This window comes from Artemia franciscana, chromosome 7, assembly GCF_032884065.1.
Source record: "Artemia franciscana chromosome 7, ASM3288406v1, whole genome shotgun sequence".
In the NCBI taxonomy this organism is placed as follows: domain Eukaryota; kingdom Metazoa; phylum Arthropoda; class Branchiopoda; order Anostraca; family Artemiidae; genus Artemia; species Artemia franciscana.
Window position 1 is genome coordinate 39,197,290 of NC_088869.1, and position 25,514 is coordinate 39,222,803.

At 35.5% G+C, this 25,514-nt stretch overlaps 2 protein-coding genes across 5 annotated transcripts in view; one reads left to right on the forward strand and one right to left on the reverse strand.

Moving 5' to 3' along the window:
• The first annotated feature begins 660 nt into the window (after nucleotides 1–660).
• LOC136029265 (methylthioribose-1-phosphate isomerase-like) overlaps nucleotides 661–25,514 on the forward strand; it is a 42,705-nt gene continuing 17,851 nt past the window's right edge. For both annotated transcript variants that reach the window (XM_065707506.1, XM_065707507.1), the window contains exons 1-4: nucleotides 661–843; nucleotides 12,513–12,748; nucleotides 20,132–20,337; nucleotides 24,897–25,105. In XM_065707506.1, coding sequence (XP_065563578.1) covers nucleotides 679–843; nucleotides 12,513–12,748; nucleotides 20,132–20,337; nucleotides 24,897–25,105 — 816 coding nt within the window. In that variant the 5' untranslated portion in view covers nucleotides 661–678. The remainder of the gene's footprint in view (nucleotides 844–12,512; nucleotides 12,749–20,131; nucleotides 20,338–24,896; nucleotides 25,106–25,514) is intronic.
• Nucleotides 23,862–25,514, reverse strand: part of LOC136029266 (uncharacterized oxidoreductase TM_0325-like) — a 55,360-nt gene continuing 53,707 nt past the window's right edge. Inside the window, exon 5 of one of the 3 annotated variants that reach the window (XR_010618005.1) lies at nucleotides 23,862–24,224. The gene's annotated coding sequence lies outside the window, so the exon portion shown is untranslated. The remainder of the gene's footprint in view (nucleotides 24,225–25,514) is intronic. The other 2 variants (XR_010618006.1, XR_010618007.1) reach the window with 2 other exon arrangements.

The following is a 25,514-nucleotide window of genomic DNA, read 5'->3' on the forward strand; positions in this document are numbered from 1 at the left end:
TTCTATGCAACAGTAATATGAAACCACTATTAATTGGATGCTTTTCGGAACAATCATGATTGACTTTAGACTAATTTTGGAACGCATGTAAATAAACTAGAGTATAATTCTTTAGAACTTTATTGCTATTATCCAATGAAATACTTTGGTGCAAGAAAAAAGTAAATCAAGTATAATAAATTCTTTACTATAGATATTTCTACAAAATTTTTGTGTACATTTGATATTCGAGTCCGATTTTATGATGAATCGTAATTTGTTGGGCTCAACATTTTCGAAATAACACTAGGCTACTTATAATAAAATAATGTATTCTCCAAAACAGTACGAATCTTCATTACTATTCAGCTTAATTAGAACCGATATCGTTGGAATTTGTAAGTATTTCTAGCTCAGCTTCAGAATGACACCTTAATTCGCAGTTCAGAGCGATAATATCTAATGGATATTTGTTGCTCTGTGAGTGATTATGACTGAAATCTGTTACAGATATGGATCTTTCCAGAAGTATTTCCAGCTCCTGCATGGCCACTCGCTATCCAGTGACTTCTTGAAAGTTATAGGTGAAGTTGCTGACACTGTAGACTTGCAATTCTTCTTGAGAACAGCGGGCAAATCAAGGATTTGAGGTAAGGGTTAATTTTATTTCGCCATCTATTTTTCATTACGTTTGATAATATGAACTTTTCAAAAATGGAAAACGTGACAAATTTACAATCTATTTCCTATAACCAGGAAAAGAAATTCCTCCAAATCTTAGATCAGCTTGAACTTCCCCATAAAACAAAATATTTGGATATAAAAGATACAAAAGATGCTTGGACAGCTGTAAAAACTATGCAGGTATGATGTTTTTTACACCAAATGACTGGACCCAACTTTCAGTAGGCTATAACAAATCTATAGCTAAAAATGGGACCTGTAAATATATTAAATTAAAAACATTAGCTACAATAGTACTACTGAAAGTTTAATTTTCCTAACATTACTCTTGTCCAAGAGAGCAAAAAGTAGGCTAGCCTAGCTTGTTTAGGACTTTACTTTAAATTCAATTTGAGCCCTTAAAAGGATACTTGAAGTAACACCTTGCCTCATGTTATTGTTAATAGAAAAAGGTTACTTAAATTGTACAATTGTTGAGTGACTAATTTTATTTCTTACTCAAGACTTGTCCTGAGTTTTCTATTATGCAAAACCTCATATTTATTTTTGGTAAAGTTCTAGTTAATTGACTTCTTGCTATCTAAGAAAGGGTTATGTTAGGAAAATGGAACTTTCAGGGATGGGTCTACAGGCTAAAGTATGTCCTAGGAAGGTATTTTAATGTACCTACCTCCACTCCCTCTCCCTCTAGAGGGCCCTGAAATTTGTCTACATGACAGGTCTATACCTATTGAAATTTTGACAAAACAACATTTTACCTTAATTTTCAGTTACTAGTTGCTTTTTCTCTGCTTTTAGTTCTGAAAATGCAATTCCTGTTATTTGAGTAGAATTTTGAGCCATATCAATTTTTTTTCTTCCAAATTTAGGAAATGTATTTGCATATCTTTAAAACCTTATAAAATGGGATTGAGCAAAGTTATGAAGCTGAAAGCAATTTTGTTGTACTTTAATTAAGCAGAAGATCTATTTTGCAGAAGATCTATTTGAGGTTTCACTTTTATAACACATATATTTTTAAAGGTCATCAAAGGTCAGGTCCCTCTAAAGGGAGAAGGAGTAGAGGTAGGTACTTCAAAATACCTTTCCAGGACATACTTTATCCTGTAGACCCATCCCTGAAAGTTTAATTTTCCTAACCTAAACCCCTTCCAAGATAGCAAGAAGTCAATTAACTAGAATTTTGTCTTTGTTACACTGGAATGTGTCATGTTAAACTATGCTAGGCTTAAATAGCCAAGGCTACTCATCTCATTCCCAAAACTGAATTGCTTTATTAAAAAAGAAAGAAAAACAACAACAGAATGAACAAAATTATATATAGTCTAGAGTAATGTCTGAACCTGTTATTAGGGAGAGCTAGAATGCAATTGTAAACAGTAAATTATTTTGTATTAAAGAGAATCACATAGGCTAAAATGTGATTCTGAAGCATGGGCAATTCAAAAAGTGGATAAAGATTTGCTAGATGTTTTCTAGGGAAATTGCCTACAGATCATTCTGGGTACCTGGCTGACTAACAGTATCTCAAACAGTAGGATGTACAAAAAGTATGGTTCAATCCTGCTTTCTAGGGCTATAATGAGCAAAATGTTAAATGGCTTGGGTATGTTGACTTGACTTAATACTCCTGCTGAAATGCTTCCAGTGTTGAGAGTGATTCTACATGGTGCCTCCATTTGGAATGGTCTCTTGCAAGGATGTGGACATCCTCCTGAATATTTGCCATGACTAAGAAGGCACTTGTTGTGTTCTTCCATCTGGCTGGGGGACAACCTCTTGGGTGTTTCCTGCCATGCAGCATGGGATCAAAGTCATAAATTGTTTGTGCGGGAGTGTTGGGGTGCATGTGAAGGAGATGTCCATACCAGCATAGTGTTTGTTGGGCAAGTTGGATTGAGAGGGACATTTGAGCAGTTAACACCAGGAGGTTCTCGTTGCTAACAAAATTGTGCCAGCATAGTCTGTCAATGTAGTGAAGATGTTTTGTTTGGGCTATATTTACAGTGCTAAGCACAGACCAAGTGGCCGGCCAAGTTTCAGCTCTGTAAAGAATCACAGATCCCACTGAAGCATTGTATGGGTGCATCTTGGTCCTATGGCTGATGGAAGGTTTCCTCCAAAGAGCACTTAGTCTCCCCGCTCCTGCTGAGGCTTTGGCAATTTGGTGCATTAGATCTTTAAGGATTGATCTGTCATTTGAGAGGATAGAGCCAGGTATGTAAATTCCTCAACAATCTCAGCTGGTTGGTCACCAACCATTAGGACTGGCAGGGGACAGAGCAAGTTATGGGGTTCAACAAACATCACTTTTGTCTTCTGCCAATTAATTGACAGCCCTATCTTTAAGGCTTCATCAGCAAGGATTTGTAGGGCTTCTGTGAGCTTCAATGGTGAATTGGAGACAAGAGCAAGGTCATCAGCATAGTCATTGTCTGAAAGTACTCTATCACCACAATGCAACCCAAACTGGAGGCAGTTTATGGTCCAAGTCATAATGTAGTCAATGACACAATTAAATAGTTCTGGGGCAGTAGCACAACCCTGACGGACTTCAGTATTGATTTTAAAAGATGACCTTCATGGAGCTGCTTGAAAAGGTTGCAGTACTTTGCTGGTAGTCTTGTTGTTTTCAGTATGAGCCAGAGTGATTGCCAGTAGACAGAATCAAAAGCAGCCTTGAAATCCACAAAGGCAACATATGTTTTTTGTTGAAATTCTTGAGTCTTTTCTATCAGTTGCTGCTGATATGGTGGACCTTCCTGGCATGAAGCCAGTTTGTTGGCTTCTGAGGAAAGCGGTACAGCAGTCAAGGAGGGTCATAACAAACAGCTTCCCAGGCACAGAGAGGAGTGTGATACCACAATAGTTGTAGCAGATTCTGCAACTGCCTTTCTGTTTCCAGAGAGGCAGAATGATGCCTGTTCATTGCCAGTCTTTTGGAATCCATTCTGTACAAAATACTATGAAAAACAGTGCTTGGAGCAAGAGAAGGGTTGCTGCCCCACCATATTTCAGCAGTTCTGCAGGGATACCACAGATTCCTGGGGCTTGGTTGTTTTTCATCCAGTTCAGAGATCTCAAGATTTCTGTAGAGGTGAAAGGGTGGTGCACACTTGCACACTGGGCCTCAGGGTTGTTGGATGCAACTTCAAGAAGGTTGGGGTTGGGTTGGCTAGCACAGTCCAGGGTTATAAGTGAAGAGAAATGATCCTTCCAGGCAGACAGTTGAGCACTCTTGTCAGTGATAATATTTCCATCATTAGATATGATAGGGCCTAGGGAGGATGGCTTTCCATCTGTAAGATCCTGAAGGTGTTTCATGTTGAAGGTGGGCATGTTGCCTGGATAAAATATTGTCATAGGTTGTGCTTTTTTGGCCAACCATCTTAGGCTAAATGGAAAGCAGGTCATCCACAGTTGGGACAAGAGGCTTTAATAAAGAATGATTTAAAGAAAATGGGAACTTCCTGGGAGGGTGTAAAGAGGGAGGCTTTGAGTAGATTAGATTGGAGGAGGAGCATGCATAGCTGTGTTGGCCTCAGGCAGCTTGATGCTGCAGTGAGCTGTTAGTAATAGTAATCAAATAGGCTTCTATAATTTTTGTTTACTATATGCTTTAGAACATAAATACACAAAATAGATATATGTCATTCACTCCTAATCCCTACTCTTTTTAAATGTTACTTTCATTAAAATTATAATCCCTTGCCTAATGCCCTGATACAGCTGTAGGGTAGGCCACAAATATAAAACTAGAACAAATGATTGGCTCCTGATGCAAGTTAAAAAAAACCCTGCAATTTTCTATAATTTCTTCATTATTATATAGCTATTATTGTTTAACTGAACTATTCTAATCAAATCAGATATCTATTCAAGGGCACCAGCTGACAATTTTCCTGGGGGATGGGCAGATGCCAAACAAAGCATTGGTGGCTGGGACACAGGGAATATATTTCAGGATTTTTTATAGGAATAAGTGCATTTTTAAATATGTTAGGAAAAACTCTGAAATAAAAAGAGTAATTGAATTGCATGCAAAATAAAGCAAAATAAACACTAAGTTTACTGTGAATAAAGATTTTTTGCAAATAGTCAATAATATATTTAATTATTATGTATTCAAACTTAAAAGAAAATCAAACTCAAACCAAAATTAGAGAAAGATTTATTGCTGTCAAAATTCCAAAAAGATTATAACAGATGTAGACTTGTCTTTATGCAGTTTCCTATTCTTAGAATAGTTCACAGAAGGAGTAGAGATACTTAAGACGCACCCTTTCTCATTTATACCACGTTGTGATTTTATAACAGCCATGTAAAATGTACCTCTTTCATAACAGGACAATTCTCCGCCTCAAACTTAAATCCCTTATTTATTCAGACATTAAAAAAACAGAATAGTAAAGGAAAACAAAATTTAAACTTACTATCCAGCTGTCAAGTTGACCCTGTTTCTTTTTATTGTCCTATTCAACTAAATAGAATGAACAGGTTAAAACAAAAAAAAAATTCATCACAAGAGAATCTTATATTAGATAAGATTTTAACTGGAAGTAAAAAGTGACTTGGTTTAATATTCACCAAAAATAAGAATAGAATACTCATGACAATTGCTACACCAGCAGTATGAGATAAAATTTTGAGATAGCTTTTTTGTTCAGCATAGTTGAAAGACCCAAATAGCTATGCCTTAGGAGATAAAATAACCCCCTACAGCCCTGGGGAAAGGTTTTTAAGTTATGAAATTTGCCCATTGTTTACCTATAGTATTTGCTCTTGGGAAGTATGCATATATTTTTTGGATGGGGAGAGAAGGATATGTTTCCTGCTGGGAGGATTTTACACAGGGAGAATTTTCTATGGAAAGGGAAGTTTCCAGGGGGTGGACTTTTCAGGGAAAATTGTACTGCAGGTGAATATGTCAGAATTCCAATGCAAAATTTCTTTGTATGTCTTGCTTTCTCTTAACTGATTACATTTTTATACTTGGAGTTGTTAAAGGTAAATCTCCAGGGTAAATTTTTGCCATAAGGGCAGAAATATTCATTTAAACTAGAATTCCAGTATCTTACAAAAAGAATTCCCCATTGTTCTTCTTTTTTTTATGTTTGTGATTCAATTGTCCAGAGGATATTTCTGTAAGAGGGAGATTTGTCAGTGGAGGTAGAGCTAGGTATCCTGGCATTATTTAAAAAATGATCAGAAATTAGATTGAAAAATCAAGTTTTTTTACTGAAATAAGGAGCAATATTAAAACTTAAAACAAATAGAAATTATTACGCATATAAGGGGGGCTAACCACCCGCCTTAACACCTCACTCTTTATGCCAAAGTTTAAATTTGGTCCCAATTCTTTAAAAGCAACTGGAACACAAGGGCTGTTTAATTAAAACAATTAGTGACTTTTTTTAAAGTGCCAAAAAAACTGTGAAATGAAGAGCAAAGTGTTGAGGGGGGGGGGAACCCCCTCATATATGTAATTATTTCTGTTAGTTTTATATTTTAATGTTACTCCTTACTTTTAGTTGATAAAACTTGTTTTTTTTTTTTTAATGAAGTTTAGAGACAAACATTTTTCTAAAGGCAATGAAAAAAGCATGTCAATTAAAGCAAAAGTATATAAAAATGAAAAAGTAAGTAATTACATAAAATACACAAAACAGTAGTCTACTTACAAAAACTGAGATCTAAACTTGCAGCATTCAGTTCTGTTGAGCAGTGCCAAAGCATTGGACAGATATTTTTTTTTTTAACAATATCGACAGTTTTGAACTTGGTTGTCAAACACCAAAATATTTAATGCTTTTAGACTCAGTGTTTATAAAAAGTAACGCCTTATTAAAGTAGTTTTTTCAAAGTAAAAACATTAACAATAAGATTAAGAAAATCAAATAAATTTTTTTATTCAGTATTCTTAATTTAATTTTGAATACACAAAACCAATATATTTGACACCAGTAGTATCCCATCAGTGTTTCTTATGGGGGCCATACCCCTTTGATCCCTGGTATCAGCACTTTTTTTAAGACCACATAGAAGTGGGATTTCCAGTGTTGCTATTTACATAACCAAGGCATTATTGTTAATTACAGTAGTATATGGCGATATGTTTTCTTTCCCAACAACACATTATTTTGGCCACTGAGTAGTTTTTCCATTGATTTTATGAAATTAATGTCTGGTGTAGGAGTCAAATGTGAGACACAAAATTTCCAATGGTAAAAGAACAATGCACTAGTCAACTGAGCCAACTTAGCGATGATATAATTATTTTCTTAGAAATACATTCTATGAAATCAGTTCAATTTTTCCAGGTGCTAGTCAACTGATGTTAAGCATCACCATATTGTTAATATGCAATTGCTATGGCTTGAAATAAATGTTTAGGGTCTTTTTTTTATTTATTTTTTTTTTTACATGGACAAACAGACAGACATACAAAAAGACACATATATGCACAGATAGGCATACAGAAAGATAGACAGAAAAAAACGCAATGACACAAAGACAGACGGACAGACACATAGACACACAGAAAGAAAAATGACACAGACAAACAGATAGAAAGAGCCAAACGACACACTAACATATGCACAAAAGACACATAGACATACAGACAGACACATAGAAACATAGACAGGCATTTAAAAAGACACAGACAGACAGAAAAAAGCCACATAGACACATGGACAGACAGACAAAAAATACACAAAGACACACACAGTCACACATTTGGAGAGAAAAAAGACACACGGACAGACAGACACACAAACAAACAGACATTCAGAAAAAGACACACAGACAGATATACAAAAAGACACACACAGAAACACCAATAAATGAACAAAAAGACACATAGACACACAGAAAAAAAAGACACAGACAAACAGATAGAAAGAGCAAAACGACACACTAACAGATGCACAAAAAGACACATAGATATACAGACAGACACATAGAAACATAGACAGGCATTTAAAAAGACACAGACAGACAGAAAAAAGCCACATAGACACATGGACATACAGACAAAAAATACACAAAGACACACACAGTCACACATTTAGAGAGAAAAAAGACACACGGACAGACAGACACACAAACAAACAGATGTTTAGAGAGAGACACACAGACAGATATACAAAAAGACACACACAGAAACACCAATAAATGGACAAAAAGACACATAGACACAAAAAAACACTTTGACCCACATAAGAATGGACAAAAAGATGCATAGACAATCTCAAACATGGACAAAAAAGATATACTGACGGACACACAGGCAGACAGAAAAAGACACATGGCCACACAGAAAGACACAAGGACAGACAGAAAGACATACAAAAAGATTCATACAGACAGAAGACAAGAAGACACAAAGAAACAAAGACAGACACACAAAAAGAAAAAAGACACATGAAGACATAGGCAGACGGACAGAGCCACAAAAAGACATATTGACACACTGACAGAGGGAGCAAACAGACAGATGCACAAAAGGACACATAGACATGCAGACAGGCATATAAAAAGACTCATGAGAACACAGACAGGCAAAAAAAGACACATAGATACATACACAGATGGACAAAAAGACACGTAGACAGATGAAAAAAAGGCCAAAAAACTCACAGATGGACACACAAACATAGCATCAGAGAGAAAAAAGACACATAGACAGAAGGATAGACACACAGAAAAAGGCACATAGACACACAGACTGAAAAATGACACATAGACAAAAAGACTGTTGGAGCAAAAAGACAAACGGACAGACACAAAAAAAGACAAATAGACAGACAAAAAGACACCTAGACACAGACATGCATATGAAAAGACACACCGACAGGCAGAAAAAAGGCACATGGACACACACAGAGATGGACAAAAAGACACATAGACACACAGACAGACAAAACGTTTATCTCAAGGCATAGCAATTGCATATTAATGATATAGTGATACCTAACAGCCATTGGCTGGCGCCCAGAAACATTGAATTGATTGCCTAGAATGTATTTCTAAGAACATAATAATGCCATTGCCCAGTTGGCTCAGTTGACTAAAGCCTCATTCTTTTACCATGGGAAATCTTGGGTCTTATGTTTGATTCCTACACCAGACATAAATTTCATGAAATCAATGGAAAAACTGCCTAGTGGCTAAAAAAAAATGTGTTTTTGGAAAAGAAGACATTCCACCATCTATAACTGTACTTATCAATAATGAAATTATTGACTTTGCTTATGTAGATGGCAGCACTGAGGAAATCTCTGTTCTGTGGGTTTAAAAAGAGTGCCATTACCTGGCAACAAAGGGATAGGGCCCTCATAGGAGCCATTGAAGGGATACTGATGACAGCTTTATACTTCATAACTGTAAAGAATAAAATCTTTTTCAGAGTGACAACTGGATAAATACAATCACTCCGGGAAAAAATTAATTGGTAATAAAATACAAAAAAGTATCCGTTCATGGGGAAAATGCAGAAATTTCCAGCATTCTGTTCAAGGAAAACATTTCTGTTATTATGGGTTCGTTTATTAGCTCATGGGTACTCCTGCAATGCAAACAAAAGTTGACGGCATATTTTTACAAAAATTGCCCCTTTCAAACCTTCTTGTGTGTTAATAACCCCACTAATTACTAATAAAGAAATACATATTTAGGATCACCATATAAAGCTGATTCTTTACTTGAATCTTATCAATAGTTAGGCTCATATACTTATGTTATTAACAAGGATTGTTATATACTTACCATTCGTTACTATAAAGATTTTTTCTTCACTCCAAACCCAATACGGGTGTAGCCTCTTTATTTAGATTTTATTTTGGAAATTTGATTTAACTTATGATTTTCAATGTATGTTTTGCTAGGTTGCAGCTATTGCTGCAACCATGATAAACTTATTCATATAATTATATGAATAATTATATGAATGAATATAATAAGGAGGCCGGAAGAGCCAAGACCTCATATGGCATGAGCTCTAGCAAAATTCTAAGAATCAATAGATTTATTTAAAAGGAAAATCAGAGGATTAATGCCGGTCAGGATTTAAAATGAAAGCTCTGAGATACGAGGGCTTTCTAAATATCAAAATTCAGTAAGATCTGATCACCCACTCGTAAGTAAAAATACCTCATTTTTCTAATTTTTCCTCTCCCTTGACCCCCCCCCCCCAGATGGTCGAATCGGAAAAACGACTTTATCAAGTCAATTTGTTCAGGTCCCTGAAACACCTACCAATTTTCATTGTCCTAGCACGTCCAGAAGCACCAAACTCGCCAAAGCACTGGACCTCCCTAACTCCCCAAGGAGAGCAGATTCAGTCTGGTTACGTCAGTCACGTATCTACGACATTTGGTTATTCTACCCACCACGTTTCATTCCGATCTCTCTACTCTAAGCATTTTCCAAGATTTCCGGTTTCCCCCTCCAACTCCACCCAGTGTCACCAGATCTGGTCGGGGTTTAAAATAAGAGCTCTGAGACATGAGTTTCTTCTAAATATCAAATTTCAAAAATTTGGTCACCTGTTTTTAAGTTGAAAATACCTCTATTTTTTATTTTTTTGAATTAACACCCCCCCCCCCCAACTCCTTCAAAGAGAGCGTATTCAGTCCGGTTATGTCAATCACGTATCTAGGACTTGTGCTTATTCTTCCCACCAAGTTTCATTCGATCTCTCCACTCTGAGCGTTTTCCGAGATTTCTCGTTTCCCCTCCAACTCCTCCAATATCACCCAATATGGTCGCGAAAGAGCTCTGAGACACGAGGTCTTTCTAAATATCAAATTTCAACTAAGATCCGATCACCCATTCGTAAGTTAAAAATACCTCATTTTTTCCATTTTTCCCCTCCCTCCATCTCCCCCAGATGGTCGAATCGGGGGAAAAACTGTTATAAAGTTGATTTGTGCAGGTTCCTGACACGCCAACCAATTTTCATTGTCCTAGCACGTCAAGAAGCACCGAAATCGCCAAAGCGATAGAAATCCCCCCAACTCTCCCAAAGAGAGTGGATCCGTTCCAACATTGTCAATCACGTATTTAGAACTTGTGCTTATTCTTCCCATCAAGTTTCATCCTGATCTCTCCACTCTAAGCATTTTCCAAGATTTTCGGTTTCCAAGATTTTCGGTTTCCATGATTTCCGTTTCCCCCCTCCAACGCCCTATGTCCCCGGATCCGATTCGAATTGAAAATGGAGCGTCTGAGACATAAGATCTTTCTATATATCAAGTTTCATTAAGATCCGATCACCCATTCGTAAGATAAAGAAACCTCAATTTTTCACGTTTTCCAAGATTTCCGGGTTCCTCCTCTAACTCCCCCCAATGTCTCTGGATCTGGTCGGGATTTAAAATAAGAGCTCTGAAGCACAGGATCCTTCTGAATATCAAATTCCATCAAGATCTGATCACCCGTTCATAAGTTACAAATGTCTCATTTTTCTAATTTTTCTGAATTACCCCCTCCCCCCAACTCTCCCAAAGAGAGTGGAACTGATCCGGTTGTGTCAGTCACGTGTCTTGGACTGGTGCTAATTCTTCCCACCAAGTTTTATCCTGATCTCTCCACTTTAAGCGTTTTCCAAGATTTTACGGCCCTTCCCCCAACTCCCCTCCCCCCGATGACACTGGATCCGATCGACATTTAAGATAAGAGATATGAATTACGAGGTCCTTCTAAACATGAAATTTCAGTAAGATCTGACCACTTCTTCATAAGTTAAAAATACCTCATTTTTTCTAATTTGTTAAAATTAACCCTCCCCCATCTCCCCCAGTGAGAGCTGATCCGTTCTGAAAATCACGTATCTAGGATTTTTGTTTCTTTTTCCCACCAAGTTTCATCCTGATCCCTCCACTCTAAGCGTTTCCCAAGATTTTAGGTTTCTCCCTCCAATTCTCCCGATGTCATTGGATCCGGTCGGGATTTAAAATAAGAGCTCTGAGACACGATATCCTTCTAAATATCAAATTTCATTAAGATCTGATCTTTGCTTTGTAAGTTAAAAGTACCTCTTTTTTTCTGTTTTTACCGAATTAACCGCTCCCCACTTTCCTCAGATGGTCGAATTGGGGAAAAGACTATTGTTAATTTAATCTGGTCTGGTCCCTGATACGTCCGCCAAATTCCATCGTCCTAGCTTATCTAGAAGTGCCTAAACTAGCAAAATCGGGACCGACAGACAGACAGACCAACAGAATTTGCGATCGCTATATTTCACTTGGTAAATATCAAGTGCCATAAATATGACAAAACAAAAAGTAAAACAGAAAGCCGGTAAGGGAAACTTCTTATACTTACATGCAAGTATGGAGGAACTCAATTTTGGGTAGATTCAAGCTTAATAAAAACAGAAAATCATACAGAAGACATATAATAGAAAAATTGTATAATATTTCGATTTTTTCTTTAAATAGAGTTTGGTGCCTGTTTCTGGGTACATGAAAGTTTTTTTTTATTAACCAGAAAAAGAGAATAACTTCTTATTCAAAAATGAATTAGAAGGTTAAGATTTGAAAAGAGGGGGATAGTCTTGGGTTGTTACCACTATTTCTACATTAGTTATTGAAAATATAGTAGGCCCACATTAGAACATAGTATATAGAAAAATTATCTGACAGAGTATACAGAACAAGAGAGAACACTAAACTTGTATTCAAAGTTGCCTACAGTAGCCTATAATAATGTATATTATGAAGAGAATATTAAAAAGGCCAATTTGCTGAATGACTGAGCTAATTAGATGGGTCAACAATCTTATATCGTTGATCGATGGTTAGATAGCAGTGACTTGTACATTAACTGCTTATTTACTCTTCAAGGTGAGGGGTGCTCCAGCTATTGCTATTGTTGGTTGTCTAGGTGTTGCTATTGAACTGAGTACAGCCAAATTATCATCAAAAGAAGAACTGCACACCTTTTTTGCTGAAAAAATGGAATATATAACCACAGCCAGACCCACTGCTGTGAATATACATGGAGCAGCTAAATTTCTTAAGGAGTACTCAGCCAAACTTCTTGAGGACACATCTTGCAGTTTGACATCTATGAAAGAAAAGTAAGTTGAAAGCTTTACGAAGTAATGGAATCTCAGACCCTATCCTAAAAATACAAAAAAACAAAACAAAACAGGAAGGTAAGGGGGAGGAGTAAGTCATATGCCATGTCTGCACATTAGGGCATATGGTTTCAAACGACCTATAGCTTCATTTACCTAAGTAGTATCATTAGTGAAGATCTTAAAAGGAGTATAGCCAAGGTCCAGTGTATTTTTCAAAGTTTAAGGAATTTTGGAAGAATAGGAAGATAAGTCTACTAACCAAGATTATGATATTGGAAGCTACAGTGATGACAGTAGATAAGTATGGTAGTGAAGCCTGGGTAGTTCAAAAAGTGGGGGAAGTTTTGCTAGATGTTTTTGCAGAGAGATCACCTGCAGATTGCTTGGTACCCAACTCAAATATTAGGCTTTACAAAAAGTGTGGCTCAATCATGCTTTCTAGGGCAATAATGAGAGAAAGGTTGAGATGGTTAGGGTATGTTTCGTCAATGAAATATTATATATTGCCAAAGATTATCCTTTTCGACCAACTGTTTGGTCAAATTTTTGACCAACTGTTTGGGCTAAATGAAAAATAGGTCGTCCTTGGTTGGGGCGGGAGGATGTTTCAAGGAAAGAGTCAAGGGAAATTCGAACTTCCTGGGATTGTGTGAAGAGGGAGGCTTTGAATAGACTAGGATAGAGGGGAGCGTGCATAGCTCTGTTGGCCTCAGGCGGCTTGGTACTGCAGTGTATTGCTTGTAATAGTAGTATACCCTGAAATTTTTGCTGAACGCATTTATGGAATATCTTTCTACCTAAGATTTTAACTCCCTTTTAAAAAAGCAGTACTTACAAACACAAAGTGTGAAGTTTTACTAATGAATGAGGATAGGAATTATGACAAAACAAACAAAAGTAGGAGATAGGTCAAGAAGATGTCATAAGAAAAGGTTTTAGTATGTTTGGATTTCCAGGGGAAAGTTTTATAGAATGAGGCAGAGGGAAATGAAGGAGGGTTGTGTCCATATATATTTTATTTATATTCTGGGTTTATTTATAAGAACAAACAACAACAAAAAATAAAGAAAACACAAAAAAGCAATACAACAAAACACTTAACCCTCTTTAAGCTTTTCCTTGCTTGGAGTAACACTTTAAATATAGGAATAAAATAAAAAAAGGGGAAGAAAAGATAGAAAGAGAAAAAAACTGCTCTTGCTCATGCGCGCCTTTTAGTCGCAACAACCCTGAATAACAAAAACCCATTCCCATTACCAGCACACACAAAAAAACCTGTTTCCCATTCAAAAAATTTAAGCATATATTTTTCTTTTTTTTTGTGGGGGGGGGGGAACTTGAGAGCGAATGAAACTTAATTTATTCCTCTAAAATCATACAAATGGAGACATATTGCTTTAAGATCTCTGCTGATGTCACAGACATTCGCTGACTTTTTCTAAGATTTGAACAAATTATTCAAAAAATTTGGCCCAATATAACGTATTGAAAATAAAAATCAAGTTCTGACAACTTGAGGTGTCCTTACATTATTAGCATATCATGCAGGATAATTGTGTATTTAATCACCATAAATAAATAAATTTAGGAAACGCTTAGGAACTAGTTTGGAATATTACATTTACATGATTAATGCATGATAAAATTTAAAAATAACTTCTTTAAAGCACAATGGCCTGCAATAATATAAAGAAAATCGATAAAAAATGGGGCTCTTAAAGACATTAAAATATGAAAAGACAAAGAAACCAAAGCATCGCAGAGAGTCAACTTGAAAAAAAGCAAACCAGCAAGATAAAAAAAAAACAATTAAAACATGAACAAAATTCAATAAAAACCAAAATGTGAAAAATTAGGACCAAATACCTAACAACCAAAGGAGCGAAAAATCCAATCTTTGCCAAATCTAACGACCAGCAAATTGAATACTCGGAGAACAATATCATTTGATTTTGACAATCACACCCTGTGCAAAAGCCATTTGAGATCTGAGGAGTTGATGACATGTTTCATTTTGCGAATGCGAAGGTGATTTAAGATTTGTTTCATGGATGACTGAAGTATTTGGCATCTCTTTTGACAAAGACCGAAATAGGAGTCGCTTATTTTTAAGTCACTGGTATCACTGTTCAGAGATGGACCTACATTTTGTATTTATAAATTTCAAGAGCCTCATATGAACTGATGGCATTGCCAGGTCTATAATAGGTACAAATGTTATTTTTCATTTGATCTTTGGGAATGTCGTCTGGAACCTCTTTCACATAAGGGAGACCAAGATAAACTGGATTTTCATTTTGATCTGTCATTTTTGTGTCTGTATTTGATAACTTTTTAGTAAGTATTTCAACTAAACCATCACAAAAAGACGATTAACATTAAAAAAAAAATGCCAATGAACCGGGGTTTTCTACATTAATTCCCAAAATATAAAACACAAAATATAGTCTTCCTAAGTTTAGCAGCGCCAAAGAGGAATGAGATGTTGGCAAATTACTATTCAAGTATTTGTAAATATTTCGTCTTTGTTGCAGTCAAATCGAAGGCTCTGTATAATACGAATTACAAGAAATTGAGTCAATTCTGGAGTCCTTAAAAAATGTATGAGAAGTTAAGACTAACACAACTGGCAAATTACCTGTTTTAAGCATCCTGTAAAGCAAAATAAGAAGAGGGTATATAGGATCATACTGGGCTAACCTTTTTGAAAGTTTAGGAGGTGGTACCCTTAATCCTGTTTAATATCAATAATAATTATTTATTGTTATCCTCTTTGCATAACAAAGGCGCACTAAGAACAGTATAAAAGAAGAGAATGAAAACAAAAAGGACAACTCTAATGAAAGAGGTGAGACGCCTGGCAAAAAGAGGAAAAACGATGAAACTCGTTCACCAGTGATTTCTAAGCTTTTTCACATTTTTGGGTAAAAGTAAAGGCTTTTTAAAAATACAATAGGTGGACAAAGAGGAGAGTTAATGAAAGAGGAGACTAAATGAAAGAAATTTCTTTTTTTTTCATTTAGATTATATAGAAGTTAATCTAAAAAATATTGTTACTACTAACGACTCCCTGTAGCATCAAACCTGTTAAGGCATCACAGCTGTGCTCACTCCTCTTACGCACCCAAGAAGTTTCATTTGCTGTTTGGGTGTTGTAACTTGTTTTTATTTCCCGCGAACAATTTTTTTCGATACAAAGGGTGAACGCATGAAGTGAAACGTATGAAGGATAAATTAACATTCCATAATTCTATGGGCGAAAACGTGGCCAACACCAAAATTGGATAGACATATTTTTTGTATTGAACGCAAAACAAAACAACTTGTAGAAATATCTTTTATAATCTCTTCGTCACACATTCCAAAAAAAAAAAATTTCCTCTTTATCCATTGCACGGCATCAGATTTCGTCAAATTCCACCATTGACAAAGGGAAAAAAGAAAATGTTTCGTATTAAGTTCTCGCCAATCTACATTAGTGAAGATTGTCAAAAAATATTCAATAGTAACAGACATTTCGGCTTATAGGGGGCGTCGGAATAGGCGGGGGCCCAACCTATCCTTTATGGTACATCTGATACAGCATCTCAGAACTCGCCGTCTTCGCTCCCATAATTTAGCCTCTCACTCCTCATCCTGAAAGATGATCGACTTGAAAAGAGAAAAAAGGTTTTGCCAGCATTTCAAACATTCCTCTGGAATCAAATTTCAACAACTCGGTAATTTAAGGTAATGGCTCCTTTCTTTTCTCAGTTAGAGAATTCATCTGCTTTGTACCAAAATAACTCGAAAGCCAGGCGACAACGTTGGTAAGCTGATTCAAATTAATATAATTGAATTAGCTAAACCACAGTTATAAAAATAATGCAGAAATATTAACAATAAACTGTTCCTGAATTTTATTCAATGAAATAAATGAAGCATCTATCTTTTTGAAGTAAATCTTTGACTAATAGTTGGAAAAGGTAGTCATTTCAAAATTTACACCATTTATCAATTAAATGGTTAAAACATATATAAACGGTGAGAATCAAAAGCCTTCTAAGACACTTTAATTTAATACTCAATGAGTTTTATGAATGGGACTTGAAAATTAATTCTACTAATGGGTTAGATGTCATGGTAACACCAATATAACGTAAGCACGAAGATCGTGCTTACGTTTCGTAAGGTTCTCAGCTACAAATAAGCCTGAGCTATTAAGCTGCTTCTTCGCTCTAAACGCAAGGGGAGCTTTTTTTTTTTATCGAAACTGGACGACAACAGGGGCAACTTTATTTGGTCTCTGAGCATTATTTGATCAAAATGTAAATCGCTGAATACTAACTATGTCTGAATCCTTAATATTAGTTAAAACCACCTTGACAAACAATACGCGCTTCATCGTGCCCCCCGCACTCTGCAAAGGAATCTGCTTCACATCATTAAGGAACAGCGAATCACCTCTCCCTTCCCGCTCTATGTCGTCTAGCTTGAGCTCAAACTGATTCACGCGGTTTTGCATCATATGCAGGAATGTTTTTGGATATTTTTCAGTCAGTACAAATTTAGGATATAACTCAACATGTACTCATCATAGATTTCAGAAATCATTGTTTCAACTAGAAACTTAGCATGAAAATTAGCTGCAGTCTGCAGTGTATTTTTTTTAGGTTTTTGTTAATTTTACCTAAATTTCTTTAGTGAATTTTGGGTACCGCATCATAGATTTCAGAAACCATTGTTTCAAGTGGAAACTTGACATGAAAATTAGTTTTTTTTAGCTTTTCGGTAATTTTACTCTCAATTTCTTTAGCTAAATTTGGGTGCTGCAACATAGATTTCAGAAACCATTGTTTCAACTCGAAACTTACCATGAAAATTAGCTGCAGTCTGCAAAGTGTATTTTTTTTAGCTTTTCGTTAATTTTACTCTCAGTTTCTTTTGCTAGATTTTGCTTTGTAGCCGCAAGTTCACTCTCTGTAGCAACTTCTAGTCTAGGGAGATCAGCATTGGGATCTGGAAATTGGCTATCTGTTACTGAATCTAGCCCTTTTTTAGAAACTGTCAGGAAACATCCGGAGGATTTTTTAGTTCTTCAAACGCATGATTAACACCCTTAGTTATCTTTGTTGATGCTTTCTTCTCATTCCAAATTTGCTGTCTTCAGTATTTGTCTTCATTCCTTCTAGAATTCGAACTGGCCAAAGGGGATGACTCGCAAATTTGGCGAGGAACAAACCTCTGGTTTCAACGTTAGCCGGATCCATGACGACAGCAACAAATATTAAAAATCAGTAAAATAAGAATTTGATTAGTATCAGATAGAGACTAAAAGATACATATCTTTATCTTTATGTGGACAGGCCTACGGATGGCAGTGGTAATCACCTTATTGGTAGGTGGCCCGGTGGACCGTGGAGACCTGCTGATTGTTATCTATCGTACTCTGACACACAGAACACCTTCCGCAAATAATATCCGATTTTCTCCACACACCACACTTGGCTATCGTATCCAATTTTCTCAATTTAAAACGCCAAAAAAATTCAAAAATCTGACTGCATAAAAAAAATTAAGTATCAGATTGCACAATTTCTGTAATCACTGAATTAATTGAAGATTAAAGTATAAAGTGCAAACTAGATTTTTGTGTAGTGAGCGCAAGATTAAGTGTTCATATTTAGTAAATATATGGTAAAAATGATTTACTAATCTTTTTGCGAATTTTGTTTTTTTTTTCGGATTTTACTGGGTTTTTTTTTTCACGTTGACTGTCCGCGTTGTTTTGGTTTTATTTGTCTTTTCACATTTTTGGGCATTTTCCGTGAATTTTCTTTTTTTTGGTTCGCGATGAAGAAGACAGACGGTTGTCTTCCTGAAATATTCGCTACGTTTTTCAGTATTTTCGTTTGGCCTTAAAAAGCCCATTTTTAGTTGTTTTTTCTTTATATTATTAAATTTTCCTAGTCCTGACAGAGAGATAATATTTAACTATACATATTGAGATCTAAATGATGTGCCTTTGCTATCTCCAGTCAACACTGGCAGCGCCAAGTTTTGCATCACACGTAATTGTTTCAAAGTGAAATGAAAACGTACTAGACTATATAGAAAGGTAAAGGATACGCCATTAGACTTTACAGTCCCTACCGGCGGTGCTGATCTCCGTTTCTTGGCCCTTCAGCCAGGAAGTGCAATTGGGGGTGGGGGGCCAACCATCCTGTGCTTTCGCACACCCTTCCTGTTTACCTTCCCCAGATTTCACCAGGTACCCATTTAGAGCTGGGTCGGCTTTGGCTAAGCTTACAGAGTCATGCCACTGACCCCTGTCCCAAACTGAACAATTGGGTACACTGGGATTCGAACCTGCTTTCTCTCAGACGAAGGATCCTGAATCCATATATTCACACAATATACTAAATACGGATGGACTAAAGAGAAATAAATTTATTTTATTACATAATTCTAGAGTTTACCCTTTAACATTCTCGTCATTCCAACATTTCTTGCAATATGACTACTGATAAAAGATATATGATTGTTAAAGTAAGGCATTCATCAATAAAAACACTATGATATTTAATAATAACAATGATAATTTATTTGAGCTCTCTAAACATACAAAATACACTTAGAGGAGTATATGCTTGACTGATTGATATACTTAACTACATATTTGTATATGAGTAAAGCAGGGGTAAAATTAGAAGACCTATCATATACAAGGAACCCTGACATTTTATGATTTTTCAACATTTATTCTCATTCACTTATCTGTACATTGCATGCTCTTTTTTATTATTTCTATTAAGTCAGCTAAAGTCTTTGCTGCCACAGTAAAATGGGTATCATCAGAAAAACTAGGGAGATAATCTTAGAATTGGTATGGAAACTTCGAGCATTATTTATCAAACTAATAACACAGAAGCTTACGTCATTAAAGTATATTAGAAATAAAAGCAGACCCAAAACCAAACCCTGAGGCACACCTAAGTCTACTACTCTTTCGCTTGACTAATTTGCCTCAGATAAAGTTGATTGCTGCAATGATTTACTAATAGTCAACGTGTGTACCCTCTGAGTGTGTATTCTTCATAACTTTCTATGAAATTACATTGAGGTAGTTTAGGGTTGCTGACAATTTCGTTGTAGCATTGTGGACTTCTGCTCATATAGCTAGGCAAATGTCAATAATTAATAAGTTGATATACAGATAAATACATAAACATTGGCTATTTTTTAAACAGCAATGGTAGTGTATTGGTCATCAAAGGACTTCCTTGTAAAACCAATGAATCACAAAGCTTCAGTGTTTTGCAGTTCAGGTGAACCTAAAACTATTTAAGATCCAAAGTGCTTCCTCAATTCTCATAGTTGAATAATTTGATTTTATTGCAGGATCATATCACAGATAGAAACTATGCTAGAAACTGATGTAGATGACAATAAGAGAATTGGCAAGTTTGGGGCTGAGGATATTGTTTCAAGGCTAAATGGAGGAAATGCTAAGATTTTAACACATTGCAACACTGGCGAACTTGCAACTGCTGGATATGGCACTGCTCTTGGTGTTATCAGGCACTTGAGAGAGCTTGGTAAATTAGGTAATTTTTCTATTATTATAAAATTTTATGTTTGTCCGTTGATTTTTTTTTTTATGTTGGTCTATTTTTGCTTAGACTCTGAAATACGATTTCTGTCCAGCTGGGCTTGTGATAGGTATTTTTTAAACAAATCTTATCTTATTACTACCTTATATAGGTGAATCTCCTCCTTTGACTATTTATCTGAGTCTTGGGATGAAGGAGGGAACATTGGGGAATTATTTCATGTGGGGGGTCATGAAAAGAAACAATGTATTTTGTCTGTCATCTTGTTTGATTTTTAAGGGGAATGGCCATTCAATCAGTTTCACCTTAATAATTCCCCTTCCCCTGTATTTGCCTGAATCATTGAATGAAGGAGTGTGCATCTGTGGATTTTTTCAGGGGGGGATGAAAAGAACAAATGTGTTTTTGGATTAATTTGTTGGGTTTTTGATATAATTCATGTCCCCCTCTTAGTATAAGACCCAACCCACTCCTCCCCCATGATTGCAGTGGTTTCCTTTGAAGATCGCCATAGAGAACCTATATGGGAGGGGGTGCTTTGGCCTGCATTTGACTTCGTAATTTAATTCTAAAAATAGAGCTGTCCAGCAAAAGAAAAGAGCAATATTGAAACTGTAAAACTGTTCCTCTTCCCCTGTATTTGCCTGAGTCTTTGAAAGAAGGAGTGTGCATCATTGAATTTTTCAGGGGGAGGGTGAAGAAAAGAACAAATGTCTTTTGTGCATTAATTTGTTTGGTTTTTAATGTGAAGGGGCTTTTCAGCCACTTTTATCTGTATAATTCCCATCCCCCTCCTCCCCCATGATTGCAGGGGTTTCCTTTGAAGATCGCCATAGGGAACCTATGGCGTTTCATTTATCGTAATTTCATAATTGTTTATCATAATAAATGAACATTATCTTCTTCATTTATCATAATAAATGAACAGAGATTGGTGTAAACGGAGATGTAAGACCCGAAATGATCAGGAATTATGTTGAACTTAATCTTTTATTTTTGTTGATTTTTATATTAAAACAATCGAAATGCTATATATAAGAACATATACAATCTCTGTTCATAATAAATGAACAGAGATTGATGTAAACGGAGATGTAAGACCCGAAACGAACAGTAATTATATTGAAGTTAATCTTTCATTTTTGTTGATTTTTATATTAAAACAATCGAAATGCTATATATAAGAACATATACAATCTCTGTTCATAATAAATGAACAGAGATTGGTGTAAACGGAGATGTAAGACCCGAAACGAACAGTAATTTTATTGAAGTTAATCTTTTATTTTTGTTGATTTTTATATTAAAACAATCGAAATGCTATATATAAGAACATATACAACATATGCAATCTCTGTTCATAATAAATGAACAGAGATTGGTGTAAACGGAGATGTAAGACCCGAAACGAACAGTAATTATATTGAAGTTAATCTTTTATTTTTTTTGATTTTCATATTAAAAATAATCGAAATCTCATGTATAAGCGTGTTGTTGCCACCCTCTCATCGAATTCCAAAGTACCGGTCATACAGGGATACCGACCATACAGACAATACCGGCATTTCAGCTTTACAAAAATAGACTACATAAACTGAGACTTTTATTTAGCAAATAGGTTCTCAATACGTAGAGAAAAAATCGATTGTGGAATAAAAACTTATTTGATGAAATTGGGATCTTTTTATATTAATTAAACTAAATCGATTGCTATAAAATGTGTTGACGTCGAAAAAATCATTGTAGATTTACTGCCATGTTCTTTTTCTTAATTTTTTTCTTATATGCTAATGTAGAAAATTATAACTTTTTGTATATATTTAAAATGATGAATAAATCGTCCGACAAATAGAAAGAGGAAATATGGCCCTTAGGGAAACTGCTCTCTAAATGCTACAAAATTGCACTTATATGCCTGAGACATAATCAATATCACATGAAGGGCATATGATTAGCTACAAAAACTGACAGAAAATTTTAGTATGAAAAGCTCTGAATTCTAATAATTTATGAATTTTAGGAAAGGCAATAAAACACGTTTGGGAAAAAATTCGAAATTTGTAGATATCTTAAGACCCAAATAAGACGTAGAAAAGCCGATTGAACCTATCAATTAAATGCATTTCTAATTATCTCTTTAATAGTGATGACCTGGAAACGAAACGATAACGCCTTTGATAGGTTCAAGTTGACATTAAGAGGCCAAGGTAAGGTCAGGACTGGGACATACAGAGGGGAAAACTCAAATGCTTAGGACAACTCGACTCTAATTACAGGGAAAACGTATCTTTTGAAATATAGAGGAGGGTTGCTGTTTAAAAACAAAAATACCAAAAATTTGCTATGTGTAGTTGTGGGGGGGGGGGGGGGTGAAAGGGGTTCTTTAATTGCGAGTCATATCGTGTGGAATAAGTTGCCCGAGTCAGCTCGAAGGTGCCACTTATTCGGTTTATTCAAAAAAATTGTTAAACATTCTTTGGCTTCTTAGAAGTTATTTTATCTATTTACTTTATTTTTTTCGTATATGTTATACATATATATATATATATATATATATATATATATATATATATATATATATATATATATATATATATATATATATATATATATATATATACATTTATTATTGTTTCATTGGAGTCTATTTAATCTACTGATCTACTTAAATAATTTAGTCTATTCAATCTATTTAGTTTTGTTTTCTATAGTTTGTATTTTATTTATATTTTCTTTTCTTCTCCTTTTTGCTCTTCTCTCGGTGAGTAAGTGATTTCTTCAACTTTTTTAGTTTTTTTCTTCTTTGAGTAAGTGACTTGTTTGTCTTCCCCTTCTTTACAGACCAAAGATCCTTTGAGGGAGTATTAATATGTAATATTGTATGTGTATTTCATGATGAATACATCTTATCTTTAATTGGTATCTTAAAATCAGCTCTGGGTCTCAGAATTTACGAATATACGAGCCCTCCCACTACTTTCTAAGACACCTATAAATAATAAAAAAAAAAATAATACATTGAAGATGCTCTTTAACACGTCAAAATTGTTGTATTAGCTATCATGGCTCCTAATTGTGGGTTTTTCGCCATCTCTGAAAAATAATTGGCATAGCTTACCTTAGATCTTCCTGTGCCTCCAGAGGTGCTTAGGGCATCCAAGAAGAGAGTCGCCAGTCGTTTTCATCGCTGTGGTCACCCAGACATCTTCCTATTCAGGTTAGATTGAGCTGTTGAGATTTGCGAGGTCAGCCCGGTTGCTGCGTCGTAGTTGGCAAAATCTCAACACCTTTAAATACTCTCCCTGACTTGACATATTATGTTCTGAGTCTGCCACATCTTTAGTTTCAACTGTGTAATGGGCCTTTTCTCGCAACAAGCCATCTTTAAGAGGCGAAAAAGTGGCAGTTGTCACGGAAAGCGAAGCTGGCTTATATGACAAACTAGTGGAAATTATACTAGCTAATCGCGAATAACGAGTGAAAATGCAAGTTATTCAAAGTTTGACTCTGCTTCCATTATCATAATCAAGTTTATGGGAATAATTGGTGAATAATTGTTACTAATTGTGACAAACCAGTGTGAATAATTGGTCCTATTCTCTATCTTTATAGGTATTCAAGAAACGGATGAACCCTCGGCATTTTTTTATTTTTACATAACTAAGTTGTTATGTGACATAAAAGTCTAAAGTTTTGTACATTTGTTGTAAACCTTAGTTGAAAATGGCTCAGCAATCAGGGAGGTTCAATTCTGCTTTCCTGGGCTATAATGAAAGAAATGTTGAGATGGCTAGACTACATTTTGTTGTTGTTGTAATTGGATGGAGCTTCCAGAATCTCTTCTCTATGCTCCAGGATCTTTTTTCTGTTTTATCATCAACCTAGAAAAACCAAAAAAAAAAAAAAAAAAAAAAAAAAAAAATCTTCACAGTCATGCTTTGTCATACTGATTAATCTACTACACACAAACTAACACGTAGGCTACGTTTTGCGGATGAAGGATGACAGATTGCCGAAGATTGTCCTTTTTGGCCAACCGTCTGGGGCTACACGGAAGGCAGGTCATCCTCATCTGGGTTGGGAGGATGTCACAAATAAAGATTTAAAGGAAATGGGAACTTCCTGGGAGGGTGTAAAGAGGGGGGCCTTGAATAGATTAGGCTGGAGGAGAAGTGTGTGTAGCTGTGTTGGCCTCAGGCGGCTTGGTGCTGCAGTGAGCTATTAGTAGTAGCAGTAGTAATCAAGGAGAGTCATTTCATAAAAATATCAGGGATCTAAAATTGGAGAGGTTGAGGGGACCCTTCTGCAATTGACATTCTTGACCATGGTATAAAAATAGAAAAACTGTACAACAGGTTTAAGACTCCAGCTGTAACGGCACAATTGTTGCAAGAGCCGCCAATTTTGTAGTTTTAGCCATTTTGAAGTTTTGTCTCATATTTTCCCTAAGTTTTTTGTTTCATTTCATTCCTTGTTTTCTTTAAAAGCTATTATATCGTTTCCCTTTAAGTTATTTAATGTTTTTAAAAAGATAATACAGATTTTAATTTAAGAGAAGGTATACTGTACAGAAACCCGTCCGTATAATCAAGGCGCAAGATTAACAGCTTATGAACTTTTACAAGAAAAGATAGACGGTACACTCATTTGCGATAGTATGGTTTCTCTTTTAATGAAAATGAAGAAAATTGATGCTGTTGTTGTTGGAGCTGACAGAGTTGCCGGCAATGGTGATACAGCAAATAAAATTGGAACCTATCAGGTACGTGTAATATGTAAGTAAATAAAAAAAATAACTTCTTTATTCTCCATAGTATCATGGAGCTGATAAAATTTGAACCTGTCAGGTATGTGTAGTATATAAGTAAATAGAAAAATAATTCCTTTATTCTCCAGAATAGCACGGAGCTAATAAAATTTGTACCTCAGGTGCATGTAGTATATAAGTAAATAGAAAAATAACTCCTTTATTCGTAATAGTATAAAAAACACGTTAACATCAGATTGTCACTTACATATTAATGCACATATTTACGGTACTTTTAGAACAAATTCAGGAATTATTGAAATTGTTCACAAAATAAGGCACAATTAATGCCAATTAGTCAGTCGAATTAACAGGTGATAGGCTTTGCTTATGAAGACCGTCTGACGCTCTAAACTATCTGGTA